The sequence below is a fragment of the Balaenoptera physalus genome (genome assembly GCF_965194825.1).
Source record: "Balaenoptera physalus genome assembly, chromosome: Y".
NCBI classification, from domain to species: domain Eukaryota; kingdom Metazoa; phylum Chordata; class Mammalia; order Artiodactyla; family Balaenopteridae; genus Balaenoptera; species Balaenoptera physalus.
Genome location: NC_138904.1, coordinates 16,141,897 through 16,159,133, shown reverse-complemented (window position 1 = coordinate 16,159,133; position 17,237 = coordinate 16,141,897). Strand labels below are relative to the sequence as shown.

At 47.4% G+C, this 17,237-nt stretch overlaps 2 protein-coding genes across 15 annotated transcripts in view; both read right to left on the bottom strand.

The window, feature by feature from the left end:
- Window positions 1–16,158, bottom strand: part of LOC309653330 (testis-specific Y-encoded protein 10-like) — a 95,071-nt gene extending 78,913 nt beyond the window's left edge. For 5 of the 11 annotated variants that reach the window (XR_014259086.1, XR_014259087.1, XR_014259088.1 and 2 more), the window contains exons 1-7: window positions 16,035–16,158; window positions 13,721–13,856; window positions 13,102–13,346; window positions 11,732–11,865; window positions 11,309–11,376; window positions 11,076–11,177; window positions 7,972–8,350 (exon numbers count right to left, since the gene is read on the bottom strand). Coding sequence is in view for 2 of the 11 variants with exons in the window: in XM_082447929.1 (XP_082304055.1) it covers window positions 11,076–11,177; window positions 11,732–11,865; window positions 13,102–13,346; window positions 13,721–13,856; window positions 15,554–15,563 (627 nt within the window). In the remaining 9 variants the exon portion in view is untranslated. Of the gene's footprint in view, window positions 1–6,403; window positions 6,446–7,971; window positions 8,351–11,075; window positions 11,178–11,308; window positions 11,377–11,731; window positions 11,866–13,101; window positions 13,347–13,720; window positions 13,857–15,553; window positions 15,611–16,034 lie in introns of all 11 variants that reach the window. The other 6 variants (XR_014259085.1, XR_014259090.1, XR_014259092.1 and 3 more) reach the window with 6 other exon arrangements.
- LOC309653352 (testis-specific Y-encoded protein 10-like) lies at window positions 1,449–5,484 on the bottom strand. Of its 4 annotated transcripts, none has more exons than XR_014259116.1 (7): window positions 5,444–5,484; window positions 4,759–4,836; window positions 4,529–4,640; window positions 4,286–4,431; window positions 4,102–4,171; window positions 3,248–3,440; window positions 1,449–1,917 (listed from the first exon to the last, which is right to left on the bottom strand). XR_014259116.1 is itself a non-coding variant. In XM_082447958.1 (6 exons), exons 2-6 carry the CDS (start codon window positions 4,816–4,818, stop codon window positions 3,397–3,399), a joined length of 432 nt encoding a protein of 143 aa, XP_082304084.1. In that variant the 5' UTR covers window positions 4,819–4,836; window positions 5,444–5,484; the 3' UTR covers window positions 3,216–3,396. The 4 variants fall into 4 exon arrangements, 1 of the variants encoding a protein (XP_082304084.1); XR_014259117.1 differs by having other exon boundaries at window positions 4,332–4,431; XR_014259118.1 differs by having other exon boundaries at window positions 4,759–4,857; window positions 5,444–5,483.
- Window positions 16,159–17,237: the final 1,079 nt, after the last annotated feature.

Genomic DNA, 17,237 nt, shown 5'->3' with positions numbered 1-17,237 from the left:
CACATTCCTTCAGCACCACCTGATCCTCTGGGTGAGGTGCTCGGTCCACGATCTTCTATTCGGTATGCTCGTATTTTGTTCATGCACCCCCTCTCACTGGGTCAGAGGAGGTCACCGAGGACAAGGATTCTCTAACAACTTTTCTCTTCACAGAAGGACTAGCCCCAATTCCTATCGTCTGGGTGATGCTTTATTAAAAATCATGAAGAAATTGTGCCTACATAAGGTCGCTTTAATGACCAACGCAAGAATAAAATGGGGAGGAATAAGAGTCAATTTCCTTCGCTCCTGCACTAGTGTTTACAAAACACTAACAAGTCAACCCCAAACGTTCTCCTCCTGGAAGATTCCCTGACCAATGCATTCCCTCAATGTCCTCGTCACCCTCTGGGGGCCATAATTAATATTCTCACCTCCACCAAGATATTCTTGTCCGTCGGTGATTTGCCATAAGTGCATGCCTATTCCTCTGTTTCCAAAATGCGTGTCACTGCTAACTCTACCTGCAATAAAGCATTTCTTGTTGCTCACAAAGATAATGGAAGTCACAAAAAAGTCCCAGTTCAAGGTGGTGGAAGCATTTGATGCAGGAATGGAGGAAAGGGTCGAACGCAGGCACAGACCAACTCAGAGACACAAACTTTAACAAATAAGTAAGTGAGTAACAGCAACCCAGAGCATGTGTATCAAAAGAGGGACATGAAAAGACTGAGACAGCTACAGCAATAGAGGTGTGCATATGGGCACAGGCACGGGTGGAAGATCAGAGAGATGAAGGCATGGGCAAAGCCAGAGGAAGGAGCACCAACTCACGCTCAGGGTGAGAGATCATGGGCAAACACAACACAGACACACAATCTTCATTTTAAACAGAGGAAAACATGAACATGTCCAGAGACCAGGAAACACCAATGCGGCTCAGAGTGATTGAGCCAGAATGCTCATAGATTGATCAGTAATCTGCTGGGCCTCACATGCCCTGAAATTCAATGGAAGAAAACCTTAGGCAACATGTGCAACTGTGCATTCAATCTACTCGCACCTAGATATTAGGTCCCACGTGAAAGCCCTTAAGAGACCGGGTCACACCTACGTCTAAGCTCTGTAGCCCAGGAGGAAACTCAGTAAGCTATAGCCTCTGGGGCACACATCATGCCAAGTCTCCAGAGAATGACAATCAAGTCAACCGTCCACTGTTTACAGTTCCGCTACCTGTTCCATGAACGTCTGCCCCGCTTCACTCCAGGACACGTCAGACCTAAGCATAGCCTTGGTACCTAAGCACTGGCAGGAGATATTAGGAGTTGGGGGACCCTGTCCCAACCTTTTCTTTGGTGTTTAAGTCCTTTGCAAGACCTTACCAAATGTTCTGAATGTGGATAAATACCCTGGAGTCCTTAGAACAAGCCCCGTCTGAGGTCCCCTAAGACCACGCACCAATATGCTGTCCCACTCCCACTGCAGGGTTATTAGAGCATAGTTTATTTTTACCAGCACCAGGAAAGACAGGGACCAGCATGCGGCAGCCCCAGGGGTTCCTTGAGGTTTACAGTTCAAGAAGCTGAGAAGACCTGTTTCCACAGTGTCTGTGGCGTGGCTGTGGGGACAGCAGCTGGCAGAGGCCAAGCCTTGCCTTCTAGACCTTCGGATGTCTCCACTGTAGAAGGGGCATAGCTGGGGTGTAGATGTTCAAATACAAAACCTGACACTGAGCAGGCGATCTAACTCAGTGCACTTTGAAGGGGACATCCGTGGCTCCATGAACTTTGATTGTCAACCCCTCGTCCTGGAAAGAGCTGGGGCTTTTGGGAGAAGGCTCTTCTACCAAAAGTTGTGGAGTGAGAGCTCAACATGTGGGACGGAAATGGTACTGTCAATACGCCACCCTCAGGGACGCCTGTGTTGGAGCCGCTGTATCTGGGAAGAGAGAAGAACACTGGGGGGACAAACACTGAACATTCCCTGCTCCGCCTGTGGCAGAGTCTGTCCTTTGCCTGGTCCAGAGACACACGTGCTTCTGGGAAGCAGCCAGCCACTTGGCAAGCAGCACCCGAAGCGCTCACCACTTCCTGGGTGAGCTCGGTATGCTCTAGGTCTTCCCATTGGCCTCAGGGGCACAGAGAGCTGGCAAGGCCCCAGAAGAAGGACAGCGCCTTTGTGGTTGAAACACAGTGTGTCCAGCCGTTCAGCGAGGACGGGACACCGCTACCAGAGCGTTCATGAGAAAACTGTTTACTTTTTGGGGACTTGGTCTCAAGCGGGCCTTGGGCAAAGGGCTTAAGCCTGTCTGAAAATAGGGATATTAACCACTGTGCCGTCACGGGACAGAGAGCACACAGCTGGGTGGCCTGGCACTTGCCTGTTTAACATCCCCAACTCCCCACTCCCCTCACCTCGCACCTCTCCCCGTGTACCCTTTGTACCCAAACTGAGTCCCCCGGAAAAAAGAACAGAGTTCACGTGAGCTCACTCAGATGTGAGGGAATCTGTTTTGGTTTGCTTATCCGCTTCCCGGCAAAGTTACCTTTTCCCCTGGTCACCTTTGCCAGAGCACACTAACACCCTCACTGCCTTCCCACCCGTGTCTCTCTCACCTCCCCACATGCCCTCCATATACCTTATACCCCCATGTCCTAAGATGTTGTCTGGAACCCTAGCCCTGAGAGGCTAATTGTCTCAGCAAAAGACCCTGTGTTCATATACGCTAGAAGGGCATGTGGTCCAACAGTGAATTAAATGTTAAGGCTTTCTCCCATTGTATCCCATTAGAGTGCCTGATGATATGCAACAGGGATATGCAATCAGCATGCCCCCACAATTTCACATACACTAGAAGGGCATCTGGTCCAACAGTGAATTAAATGTTAAGGCTTCCTCCCATTGTATCCCATTAAAGTGTCTGACGATATGCAACAGGGAGGTTACATGGAGGACCACTATCCAACAAAATTAACTTCCAGCATTTCAACCTCAGGCCCTAGCTCACCAGCCCCTTTCCTTGAACTTCCACATTTCCCTTGGAAAAATGGCAGGCCCCAGTTAACCAGCCCTTCTCTTATTTCTCCTTCCTCCCCAACCCCCATCCCACAGGAAGAACTGCATCCTCTGATGCAATCCCAAAGTATGACTTCCCCCCGCCTCTACAGCTCTCCATGGACTGGTAACTCCCAGGCAGCAAACTGAGAAGCCTACCTGCGCCTGATGTATCTACCCTGAGCCCCTGCACAAACGCCACACAAACACATACAACTGATGCTGCTTATTTATCTTCTGGTTTTATTCCAGGTTTACTGGTGTCTCCCTCTCTGTACGTTTCACCACCAGACCTCTCTTCATTTCTTCGTGTGCAGGACAACCATGTTGACCGTTCGCCTTCATCTGAAGCAGCTTCTTAGGTCAAGGGTGATGCTCCATCACACGCATCTCAACATCGGGAGTTCCTTTGGAAACACACACAGACACACACATAATAACCCATCCTCCCTGAACAACGCTAAAGACCGCTTTAACTTTTTAAGGCCCTGCCCAGGAGACAGAGTCACATTCCCTGTGATCTCTTACATTTCCTCCAACCACATATTAGAAACGATTCTTCATCATCTATGCAAAATGGCCACTGTTCTCACCATAGCCGTGGGAGGTGAAGGAGATGCATGAGAAAATTAAAAGGTGACTGTGATGATCAAAACAGAAAAAAATGACGGGACAGCGGGGCTTAAGGCTTTGCCCAAAGGGGACTCACAGACCTCTGTGGAAAGGGGGTGGTGGGGGGAACCTGAGGCAAGCCCAAATTTAAGGGGGCGGTACAGGAGGCCTGAGGGTGGGGTTGACGGCCATGGAATGACAGTTCAGAGACGTGCACCTTTGAATCTCAGTGACTTTGACGCTCATGCTGCTTCACTTGCCTAAAGCTTCCCTAGTCAGCACCAGTTCTGCACTGCAGTTTTCCAGATGTGCTGTCTCACCCTGATGCCCTCACGCCCTGGTGTCACTGTATGCCTCTGAGCCTCAACTTCTCCATGAGTGAAATAAATGACCCAGCTGACTCGTTTCAGCGCCCAGCCCCTGGGCCCCTCACCTACCTGTCCTCCTCTCACTTACCTGTCCCGGTGGTGCCTTCCTCCCTGGGGTAGTAGCGCAGGGGATTGGGCCACAGGTCCTCGCTGATGATCTGGTAGGGGAAAGGGGCCCGGTCGGGACAGGCCAGGCCAGGCCAGGCCCACACCCCTCCCCACGAGCAGCCAAATAACATCGCCATTGCTGAGGAGGCCCAGAGGCACCCCACCTCAGCAATCCTGCTAGATCCTGCAAAGCTGTGGTCAGAGAACCACCTGAAGAAGTCATGGCTGCTGCTGTGGTGCCTGCGGCTATACGCCTCACTTTTAAAATGCCGGTGCCACTGAATTGGAGTGGAATGAGCTGCCATGTATCCTGTGGGAAAAGGAGCATGGGAGAAGGGCCTAAATCATGTTTCAAGTTCACCTCACCCCATCTGCCCTCCCCCCCAATCCAGGGAGCTGTCTCTTGCCAGTGACGTTAATGAGATACTCCTTAACAACCACTTCATTCTGGAAATAGCGGTTGTTCCCGAAAAACAACATGATCTTGCAGCAATCACTGGGATATCTGAGTTCTTCCACCTGATAGGATAAAGAGGAGGAGGAGGGTGAAATCTGTCTGCAGTAGACCTGCTCTTTCCTGCTTTCCGGGATAAATCATTTCCCCTCTCCTCCCCAGCCTCAGCCTCCCCAGCCTGACCTTCAAGTTGGTCATGTAGCTAAGCATGTCTTTATCTAGGTCACTCATCGTGGCCGACATCTGGGGGTGGTTCACAAACTGCTTTACGTCAAGGAGCCTCTAGATGCCGGAGGTGAAAGGCCTACGAGCACAGAGCGAGCCTGGAGAGCAGCCTGGGAGTGTCTGATCTCAACTCCCCACTAGTATCTAGTCCTATTCCTTCAATACAGACTGCATGAAGGCACAATGAGCCCCTCGGGGTGTGCATACCTGTGCACGAAAACAGGGAGCCTCCGTTTCTGAGAGGGAGGCCCTGACCTCCATCTGGACAGAACAAGCTTATATCTGCACAGCAAACACTCCTGGCTCTAACTAGGATGAGCATTCATAACTCCCCACTCTCACCCCCATTTCCCTTGATGGTTATTCCAAGGAGAACCTGTGCGCAAGACAACTCTCTTGTCTCAAGAGGCCCTGGTACTAATGACAATACCTTTTTGGACCTCTGCAACTAAAGCCCTAGTCTTGTTTCCTGCTATGCAGAAAATCAGCATGCCCCCACAATTTCAGGATCACATTTCCATGAGTGTGCCCACAATGCAAAATCCAATGGATACATTTTGGTACCCAAACGGCCCTCTATGTTAGGTACCTCTTGCTGTAGCCCAGCCACCACGTGGTCTCTCAACTACAAAATTAAGGATACAACTTTGACCCAGAAGCCAGGGATGCTCTGGATGATGGTGCTTCTGTTTTCTAGATAGGTCTTCTGCCTCCAAAGTGTTCTGCGCTTGAGACGAGCGCAGGCTCGTGTGCATTGCCTATTCACAGGCTCCATCCGTAACTGCACGGCCTCCAGCACCTCCAGCGGGGAGGGGGCGCTCTTCGGGGACGGCCCTGGCTCTTCCTGCTCCTCCTCCTGGGGCTTCTCCTCCCGCTCTTCCGCCACCACGTGCTCCCGCTCCTCCCGCTCTTCCTGCCCCTCCTCCTGGGGCTTCTCCTGCGGCTCTTCCACGAGCATCTGCTCCTCCTGCTGTTCCTGCTCCTCCTCCTCCTCCGCCACCACCTCCACCTCTTCCATGATGTCCTCCACAGGCAGCCAAAACACCTCCCCGATCCGCGTCACCTCTCCCTCCAACAGGGCCGTGCCTTGCTGCACCACCTCCCCGCTGAAGATGGCGGCCTCCTCGCCGCACCCATCAGCTAGTGCCGGCACCCTACCCACCTGCCGCAGCACACCTGGGGACCCGCGGGCCCCTGCTTCCTGAGGACCCCCTCCCACACCTAGGGTGACCCAGGGTCCCTGGGCAGTGCCGCCTTCCCCGGGCCCCGCCTTACTGCCCATGTGGACCTGGCTCTGAGCTGGGGCAGTGGTGAAAGTGGGGCAGTTGGAAACTCAGTACGTGGGCGGCAGAGAACGCAGCACCAGCGACCGCAGTCACGCTTCGCTGCGCACTGTATCGCTCCCTGAATCGGACCGCTCCTTGAATCGCACCGCTCCCTCTGCGGTGAAGAGGCTTGAAACGCATGCGCAGGAGCTTTTTATACCAGGCACGCGTGACCAGGCGGCGGGAAGGAGCTGCAAGCCACGCCCAGGCCGCTCGTCCCCATCACGACCAATCGGGGCGAGGACAGTGGGCGTCACCCTCGTGTCCGGCAAACCCACCTCTTTGCTAAAGTTGATTTCCTTTGCTCAACAGCAGAAAAGCTATGGAGTGAAGAGCTCCGTCTGAGTGTCTGTCTCCTCCCGGCCTTTCTGTGTGGATGTGTGTGTGGATGTGTGTGTGTGTGTGTGTGTGTGTGTGTGTGTGTGTGTGTCTGGTCCCTCCCTCCGTGGCCCACTCTCCTGGGATCTCTGTCCCCTCTGGATACTTAAAGCCTCACAGAAAGAAAGGTATCTTGCCCGGAACCAAATGACCTCTCCTACTCTCTACGACTGGCACACATGGGTGCTCGGACTTTCTGCATCCACACGTTTGCATACTGCCTTTTGGATGTTTGAGTGGCGGTGAACATTTGCCATTCCTCTAGCCAACATAAGGTGACAGGCGTCCCTCCCGCAATGGACACTGACATTGCACAAGACGAAGGGGACTTGGCCATCCTGTCTTTTCAGAGATGGACAGAGGGACGACACTGGGGGAACACTCACAACATTGTTTGGACACCAACACAGTGAGGTGCTGAGGACTGCACCCAGTCAAGTGCCACTACACTCGCACGCAAACCTTCACCACTGCCGACTCGAGGAATTGAAGTCTGCCTACCCCAAGGATGCCCTTTGAAAGTGGTTCTGCTCTTGTCCACCTTCCAAATGAGATCACATCCCAGCCCAGCCCTTTGCCCCAGGCTTGTGGGACAGGGGAGCAGGGGTAGAATCAAGCTAAGCCATCAGGTCCATAATCCTGAGCCACAAAAGTTGTCAGAAAATAAAAGAGTGATGCTTTAAACTATCAGAAAAAGTGTGAGGCAGTCGGTTATACCTCGGTGTGGGTCGGTCTGCCAAGCCTTACCAAAAAAAAGGCAAGGTGTTTCTCAAGGGCCTACACAGGGGTGGGGGGAAAGGTTGCCCGTGCACTGGAGAAGGAGATAAAGGTGGCTGTAGCTGGGATGGGAGTGGGGCTGTGGGGGGGGGGGGTCTTTCCTCTTCTGGGCCTGGACATCGGGCCCTTTATGATTCTCATGTACTTTGCAACCTCCCTGTCCTTCCACAGGTGCTTTATTCCTCCCTCTAGTCTCAGCCCCTGGTCGAGGTTGCTGGCGAGTGATGCCACTTACACTTTGCTCCAGGGGTGGTATCTCTGGGCTGGATTCCCTGGCTTGGGGGCTTCAACTGGCCCACGGTTTATATATGTTCTATAAGCTGTTTAAGCTTTTCCATGTCCCCGCGTCCATCCAACGTCCATGCATGCATGACAGTAGTCGTGCCTATCCCTGAGCATGGACATGCACACATGTACACACACACACACACACACACACACACACACACACGGGCATGTACCTATGCAGAACTCCACATGTACGTGTCTCCACGAGAGAGGATTTTGGTCAGCACCCCCTTGTTTACTGTCCCAGTTGTTTTCTGTCCCCCGCCTCCCCTCTGTGGACCAAGCCCATGTGCACATTTAGCTCCACGGGTCGTTCTTGGAACGATACAAACACCTGGGATTGCCCTGCCTATGGGACGGTGTGGTTGAAAGTGGGCGCAGTGGGAGGCTGAGTCACGTGCACCTGTGTTCTGTTTCCTCCTGGTTGCCTTCGACAGGTTGACCGTGGGGAGCACGCAGGCTCGATTCCATTCCCCGTGCCCCTGTCTGTGGCACCATACAGGAAGACAAGGTGCTAGGGGCCCAGCCGACTTGGGACACGCTTTCCTCTTCCTGCAGCTCTCAGGTTCGTTCGAGTGTCCCCGGGCCGTCTTCTTAGAGAGGTGCTCCCGGGCTCCCTTTGCTCTGTAGGTGTTGGCCCTGAGCTGGTTTCTCTTTCCCCCTCAGGCAGCTGTGGGAGGCCACTGGGAACCAGGTCGTGGCTACGTGTGTGCTACAATGTCCTGAAGAAAGTGCAGATGGATCCAGCACTTGGGTGAAGGAATTAGGCTCTGAAGGTGAGGCTGAAAAGAGGAGGTGGGCTCCCTTCCCGTCTGCCCTACTGTTTACTACTAAACACGCACAGAGCCCCCACCCTGATGGCCACCCTGGGAATCTTGCCTGCCCCGGGGGCCACAGTCAACCCGTCCCTGGTGCAGAAAGCGGCACCCTCTTCATTCGCCGGGAGGCCCTCTGACCACTCGGGGCCTCACTGACTTCCTCAAGGACAAGGCTACCTTTCCGTTCCTCTCGGTAGCTCCTCTGTGTTGGCCGAGCCTACCGCTCAGCTGTCCCCGGCAGCTTACACACCCCGCGGTCCGCAGACCCCCTGGTAACGGGTTGGCCAGGTGACACCGAAGAGCCTGACTTAGAAGCCGGGGGCCCTGTCAGTGTCACCTGGGGCAGACCTCCTTCAGGTTCTGTGTGATACACAGGGAGGATGTGCCCCCAGCGGCACCGGGCAGAGACGTGCCAGGAGAGAAGGGCATAGGGACCGGAGGATGTGATCGCTTTAGACAGGCAGGGAGGCGGGATATCTGACAGAGGGGCTCCCGGCCACAGTCAGAGAAAGAGACACAAGCTCACGCGCGGAAAGGGCAGAGCCCGCAACACGGGCAGGGCTGAGCTTAGAAGCTGCCTCGCGAGGGACAAGGACACCAAGACCCTGGCCGACTTCAACACATAAACCGTCTTCACAGAGACTGAGCCTGCGTGCTCCCTCCTGAGTGGATGAGGCAGATCCCCGCTGGACAAGAAGTCATACTTCTCAGGGCCCCGATGCCCCGATACGCCAAGGGACGATGCGGTGAGGGACAGCATGGAGGATGTGGGCCCTCCACCTTGAACGACACCTACAGGGGAAGCCCTGTGTACCGTGCCCCAGCGGGGCTGACAGGTTTCCACCCTCAAAGCCGAAGCTTTGTACCCCAGGGTGAATCTCAGTGAGGCGCATCCACTGGGTTGGACCACGAGGCCCCGGCGGCGGGCACCCGGGGCCCCAGCGGGCAGTGTAAGCCTTCCTTCCCCACCGGAGGAGGGCCTGACCATTTCCCCCACATCATGCCCGGGCAGGCGGGCCGCACCTGAACCCAGCCATGGCGCCTTACGCGTGGGTGGCCCAGGACAAGCTGTGCGAGGACGCTGTCCAACCTTCCCTCCAGCCTTTCATCCTTGCCAGGCCCCTCCCAGCAGCGCTGACCAGGGCAAGAGGGCTCAAGGGACTTGGCCCCGGCTGAGGGTCGGAGGTCCCCCGCTGCCCTGTGTCCCGCGTTCAGCCGCAGGGCCACTGCACGTAGTTTCCCTTTGCCTCCACAGTAGGGAACCCTAGGCACCGGAGTGTGGGAGCCACGAGGAGGCTCCCTTCCAGCTTAAGGATCACGGAGCTGAGGAGGGACAGAGTTCCTGTCTGTCTGTCTGTCTGTCTGTCTCTCTGCCTGAGAGAGGGGACAGCAGCCAGAGCGGGGCAGGCCTTCCTCTCTAGGCCACGGCTGTGTGCCACCCTAGAAGTGTACACCACGGCCCTCAGGGCTTCAGATCGCCAAGGCTGATGCACGGCAGGTCGCAGCCAGTGCAGCTGGGAAGCGAGGACGAGGGAGGATTCCTGAACCCGCCCTGGTGCTGCAACCCTCCTCGGCCTTGAAACAGCTGCGGGGGTGCAGTGGGCACCCACGTGTTCTCAGGAGTCCAAACAGGCAAAGGAAATTCAGCGTGGTATCTCAGGGACAGAGGTGCTCCCCTTGGAACCAAAGTGCAGGCAACGGGGAGGGAGCGCGGGGGCCCACGCTCCACCCTCCCAAGCCCAGCTGCCGCAGAGTCGGTCCCGGACCTTGTGCGCTGGACCAGAGGCGTGCCTGGAACGCAGCTGTCCGCTCAGGAAGGAGCACTCCCGGTGCCCGCCATCCCTTCCCCTCACCCGCCCCGGGCCACCCCCCATGCCCCACCCTGAAACGGATCCCCGGGCCTCCCGGCCCGAGATCTGTCTGCTCCAGGCCTTTCTCTTTCCGGGGCCCTGGTGCACAGTAAGCTGAGGGCAGCCTGCCACATAGTAAGTGATTACTTGTGTGCTTCTTCAATAGCATGTTTTTATGTAAGACTGGAAACGCATACTCCATGTTTTAGACAACTGTCACTGTTAATTTCCTGTAGGAAATATTATTGTTTAATTTTATAAACTTTTTCTATATGTGTATATTAATTCTTTCAAGACTAAAATATCATGCTTTCTTAGGAATTTCGTTTTTGCAAAATTATTTCTTTTCTAATATAGGAATCATGGAATATTTCTGATTTTTCAACTACATCAGTACTTAGTTTTAAAAATATAAAGAATTAAATGTTTTCATTAATTTTAAAGTCCTTTTTTTAACTTTCTATGAATATTATATTTTTGCACCTGTTTAATTTGAAATAGTTAGGCGTTTTCTTTTCCAAAATGATATTAAAATAGTATTCATAGGATGTTTCTTATTTATGAAATATCTACTTAGATTTTGTAGGGCCTTAATCTCTGTAATGTTGTTTTGATATTCTTTTTGTCATCGTCCTAATAGATTAGCACTGACTGACCAAGCCACTGACTTACAAAAGGGTGTGTACTGCTATAATTATTATTGAAGAGAGCGGCAGTGTGTTTGGCTGTCTTAGGACACTAGAGGACTTGGGCTTTTCCACCCAAAGCATGCATTCCTGGGTTAGGGGATGCCCTGCTGTTGCTGAAGTGGATAATATCCATGAGAAGTGGGAGCTCACAATGGTAGCCAGTGCTTTCAGACTGGTGAGGCCTGTCTGTCTCCAGCTGCCATTCCCAGAAATTGGTCTGCATATAACCGCACTGCCTGGGCTCACTGGTTTCTGTGAAATTAAAGGTAGAATTTACATTCAAGTCACCATCTTAAATTCTTACTTAATACTAGATTTTGAAGTGGGCAGTGAGAGAAATAGGGAGACTTTAAATAGGTACATAAGCAAATGAGTATTATTACCAAATAGATTCTTCTTGCAGGGACCCCACAAGTAAAACCACCAGTGTTAGACCACAAAGACTTCATTTCTAAAGGGAAAATAAAATAAAAAAAGGTTTAATGTATGGTGGACTCTGACGAGCAAGGATTGTATAATTAGAAGAACATGAATCATATGAGTTGCCTAATTTGTTGGGATACAACTAAATCTCTGTTCAGTTTGGATATACAAGTATAACCAATGTGAGATAAACCAGAAGTTAGTAACATAGTTTTTGAAGAATCATTTTATAATTAAAGATATGTTGGTTTTTTCCCCCACAGAGCAATAACTCACTTTCTTATATTTATGATTTATGGATGGGTTGGACTACACTTTTATGTATGGAAAGAGTTATAGTTTCTGTCAATTAGAATTTGAAAGAAAAAAAAAGAGCTGCTCACCACATTTGTATCAGAGTGTTTGTCTTGTGTAATGAAGCACACAACAGAACCGCCCCTGTCAGGGGAGAGGTGGGCACAGCTTGAAGTGCCCATCACTTGCATCTGTAATATTTCTGGATTTTCATCTGTCTCTCCTAGAAAAAACAGTTGGAAAACAAAAAGCTCAAGACATAAGACAGTATAAGACATAAGTCAGTATAAGACATAGCTTATACTGAAACACCAACTGGGGAGATAAGACCACAATCTCTATCTATCATCGCTTTATTTCTAAGTTTTTATGCTAAGATGTTCCATTTATTTTATCATTGTCATCATTATCAACTTATTCCACTTATCTATTCCAATCTCTTCGCTCATTTTTCAAATGCCACTCTTCATAATTAACAAGGCCAATCTCACTCGTAAAATCAGAAATTTCAAGTCCAGTTTCATTTTCTTAAAGAGAACAAATGAAACAAAACAAAAACATCTTTGTTCTAAAGATACAAAAGAGTTTGGTAGCATATTTTTTCTACCTTGTTTATGAAAGTTGATTCTCCACACAATTACCTCCCTTGTATTGGCTTTCATTTGTTAAATTCAATGGAGACATCATAAAAACTGTCATTTTATGCAACAAAAACAATTTCAGATTTGGATAAAATCTTAAAAGTAGCAATGCAGACAATCATGATTAGAATTCTTCCTTGAATTTCAACATCAAAAATATGGACCCTCTAATAAATGCACAGGAGTGAGATCGCTGGATCATATGGTAACTCTATTTTTAGTTTTTTTTGGTTTCTTAGTTTTAGTTTGAGTTTTTTAAGGGACCTCCATACTGTTCTCCATAGTGGCTGCACCAGTTTACATTCCCACCAACAGTGTAGGAGAGTTCCATTTTCTCCACATCCTCACTAATATTTGTTACTTGTATTCTTTTTCATGATAGTTATTTTGACAGGTGTGAGGTGATATCTCATTTTGATTTGGATTTGGATGTCTCTGAAGATTTTTGATGAATAAAAGAAAGCAAAGAAAAACAAACATATCAGTGGCTACCAGAGGAAGAGGGGTAGAAGGAGGGCAAAAGGGATAAGTGAGTTCAACTGCATGGTGGTGGGTGGAAACTAAATTTGTCGTGTTAAGCAGTGGTAGTGTATACAGAAGTAGAAATAAAATGTTGATAGCTGAAACTTATATACTGTTAAAAATCAATGTAACCTCAGTTTATATATATATATATATATATATATATATATATATATGTTTATATATATATATATATATATATATATATATATATATATATATATATATATATATATAAAACACCCCCTCTATCTTGTTTTAAAATTACTGCCCTAACAAGTAAAATAACTACTAACCTGGCTTAAGCATCCGTGGCCCAGACAGCCAGCATTCTGAGCTATTCAGGTTCTTCAGATGGACCGTGGGTGCTAAAAGCTGAATGGGAGTCTGCACCTCTTGAAGGAGCAGCAATGCTAGATCATTTCTTGCTGCCCCACTCACCAACTGGAATCTTTCATGCAGTAGAATGGTAGATACCTTAACTCTCAGAGGTGCCCCAGGGTGCCTCAGGCCCAGTATTACAGCAGTGCCTTCAGGATTCCTATGTGTGTAGTTAGAGAACAATTAGAATAGATTCACTACGAAATTTGAGTCCTTAAAAGATACCACATTAGCTATTCCCATGTATTTCTTTAGCCATGTGGTCAGAGTTCCTACTTCACCTCAAGGAAAATCAAGTCTATGAATGGAGTCTGAGATCACAGACAATGAGATTACGGAAGAATTAACTAACAGAGATACCAATCAGCCAAACACAGAGCCAAATGTCTCGCTTACCCTGAAGCAAAGATGCTATGTGTTTAAGAGAGATGGTTCAGGCATAATATGAAGTTCACTTATCCAAAGAAGACTTCGGCAAAGTAATTTGGAGATACTAGATTATAGTGTATTGGAAATTGCATGACGCCAATTTACATGTTCCTGACGCAGCGGGCAGCAGTGAGTACCCAAGAGCTGCTAACAATGGAACCACTGCAAATTTGACTACCACAGCTGATGATCATGGCCTGCCAAGGCATGGCATATCTCAGAGAAATCCGATCTGCCAAAGCTGAGGAAAAAACAGTAAAAGCAAACTTAGCAGGATTCTCATGTAGAGCCCATCTATAAAAGTTTTTCACCTCTCACTACTCTGCTAAGCATATCTATTATTAAAATTGACTTGAAAACACAAAATCTGCATTTTTGTGTCCATGGTACCTCTGTAAAGAATTCTCCCCTTATTATTGTCTCTCCAAGTGCATAATTTCTTTACGGTCCAGTTTAAATTTCCTTTAGTCATTATATTGGAAACTATTCCACCTCTCTCTCCCATTGTCATCCTTACGTAACTGTTAGCTTAAATCGTTACAACAGTATAAGACAATAACATAGAAGGCAATAAAAGACAATAATTTAACTTGAAAATGTTAGAGAAATAAAAATTTTAGTTTAAGTGAACTGGAGGGTTGAGCTTACTACATTTAAAATTTTAGTGATATAGCAAATAGACACACTAATTTGAACATTCAGGTTTGAAGCTCAGCAAATAGTTTATGTTAAAAAAATTTAGAGTGCCTCAAAAAGTGTGAGTTGAAGCAATGAAATTTTATATACATAAACACCCATACAGACACATATATACATATATACACACATATATACACACGTGTGTGTGTTTGTCTATGAGTGTGTGTATAAAATGGTAGAAATAACCTACCTATAAAAAGTAGTAAGGGAAGAGTACACATGAACATAGAAACTGGAATTTTCATTGAAGTATAGTCTTTGAGGTCTCTGAGTGAAAAAAACTTTGAAGAATTTGACCAAAAACTGAGATGACCTCATTCATGTTTTAAAAGCATAATTCACTGTGGATATGGCAATATGAGCCATGGTAAATAGATTTAAGTGAGCATGTAATGTGTAGGAATATGATTCAATCAAAATAAATTTGTAAGGATAGAAGAGTAACGTGAAATAGCTGCTGATGAGTGTAATTCATTTCGTAATAGTCAAGGAAAGGAGAAAGACAATCATTAAAATATAACATAGTTGGGTACACAGTAACCTACAGAAATCATCACATATTACTTGTCAACAAAACAAAATACATATTTAACTTAAAATTCTACAATTACTTTTATAAGGCAATATGTGGTAGTAAAGAACTTTGTGTTAGAAAAATAAGAAATTTGAGTGTCTGTGCTAGCGCCATTCCTCTTTTGTCTTTATGAACATGGTCAGTCCAATGTACTTCTCTGGGTTTCAGAATAATACATTAAGATGAATAGAATGATTGTGTCATCTATATCATATGGGGATATTAAGAAAGTTGAATAATACAACAAGGATGAAATGCATTTGTAAGCCTAAGAAAAATGATTCCTATTGCCTGCCTGGTATAAATACTCATGCATTTATCAGGAAAAGCGTTTTCTCCCCTCCTCCTTTTCTGCTTTCATTATCCTCTTCTCTTTCTTTCCTTCTCATACATCCCTCATTACCATTTGCTTGGGCCTTACTCAGAGGCTGTGGCAGAGAGATGAAGTGTGGCCGGACAGAAGCAGGAGTGGAGGTAAAAGCTGAGGCATTTGCAGAGGTAGAGACTGAAAGGGAGATGGAAGCAGAGCTAGTCATGGGCCCTTGCTTGGACCAGGGTGTATGGCTGGGTCGTGTAACTCCCTGGAGCCAGAAAAGGAAAGGGCTCACTTAGCTGAAGATGTATGGCTTTCTGCAATGTTCATCAAAGTGACTCAAGATTCCCACCTGCACCCATGTGTCCTTTTGCTGTAGATGGCACACAAGAGGTGCCCCCAGGTCACCCTGCAAGAAACAAGGAAACAGATAATCATGGATATTTTAAAGGATGTGAGAAAGTAACTTCTTATGTTGAAGGATATTCCTCTCTTTCTCCCTGCCTTTCATACCCCCTCAACTTATCACCTTACAGCCAGCCTCCCCCATAGCTTTCTTGGCTTCCATGCAGAAAGTAAATTCATTCAGTTTGGGCCAAAACTGGGCACATGTGCTGACCTGCAGGATGCTTAGATGCCTTTTTTTTGCAGAATTCCAGGACTTCCTGGTGGAAAACAGAGAATAGAGAGGGTTTTTTAGCTATGGCCTAGATTAGCAGGAGAAATATGGCTGAAGAGAAAGATAACAAATCTACTACTACACATGAGAGAATATTACTCTCTTTCTAAATGTGTCAATGTCATCCAATTCCAGTGTCTTCTGCATCACTCACCTCTCATGAGGGACCAACTGGGTAGCCAGCAGTCATATAGTTGTATGTTTTTCTCTTGCTCTAGGCTCTCCTCCAGGCAGACAGGAAGCACCAGGGGTTGAAAACGTAGCGACTACTTCAGGAAGATTAGCCCAGGTCCCCAAAGTCCTTTGGGACCTAGGTAGGGCATACCATGATGAATACCTATGGTTTGAGCTTGGGCAGGGCTCTGAAGATCAATAAGCCCCATCTGGACCAGGGCCAATGCCTCTGAGTTTTTTCTGGGGAGAAAATTTAGCAAGCACTTTATTTTTACATATTTCAATGTGAAAAAAATCATATGAATCGGATGAAGTCTAGGTGAACACTAAAGTAAGACTCCTCTTCTCTACTTGTTGCAAACACACAATGTCTTGTTAGGCACAATATGTGTGGACACCTTCAGGAATGAGAAGGTAAATATTACAATGCAATCTAAATCCTTATCGAAAATTCCTAACAAAATAAATTATTTTACATCCTAGTATTTATAGTGTTTAACATTTAGTGATATAGACTTAGAAAGTTAGAAATTGAAATATCCCACTTACAAGATCTGAGACTATGGACAGTTACTCTTTCTCTCTGATCCTTGTCTGTACTAATGGTTTTACTTCACTATCTCACAATCAGAAATAAAATTATATATCCAAAATATATTTTGAGGTAGTTATCATCCTTGAACAGATCAATAAATTGAGTTTTAAGAGTCAAGATACTTAAAGTCATAAAAGGCAAAACTGTGATTCCAACATAGATTATGATTTAAACTCAAGATACCATCCTTTTATAGGTAAAGTTTTATAAAATTAAGATATCTTTTTATAATTTACAAACACATTGATTTGAAACCTGAAATTTTCCCTGAAAAAAAAATAGCTAAAACACTAATTTTGAGATACATAATGATATGAGGTGTTACAAGAGGAGATGCTTTCTCTTAAGGAAATATATCAGATGTGAGTATTGCAAGTCAGATGTACCAGATTTGGTTTCTGTAGCCAAGGAAGACTATCTAGCTTCTTCAAAGGAATATACCATTAACAAACTCAAAGTGTTCATATTTTATAATGATACCTTAAGCTTGAAAGGACATATTCACACTTACATGAAATTCACACATCTAGCTGTAGTAAGGATCCACTGTTCATTCAGTATAGAGCCAGCACAGAATTGGGAGAAGGA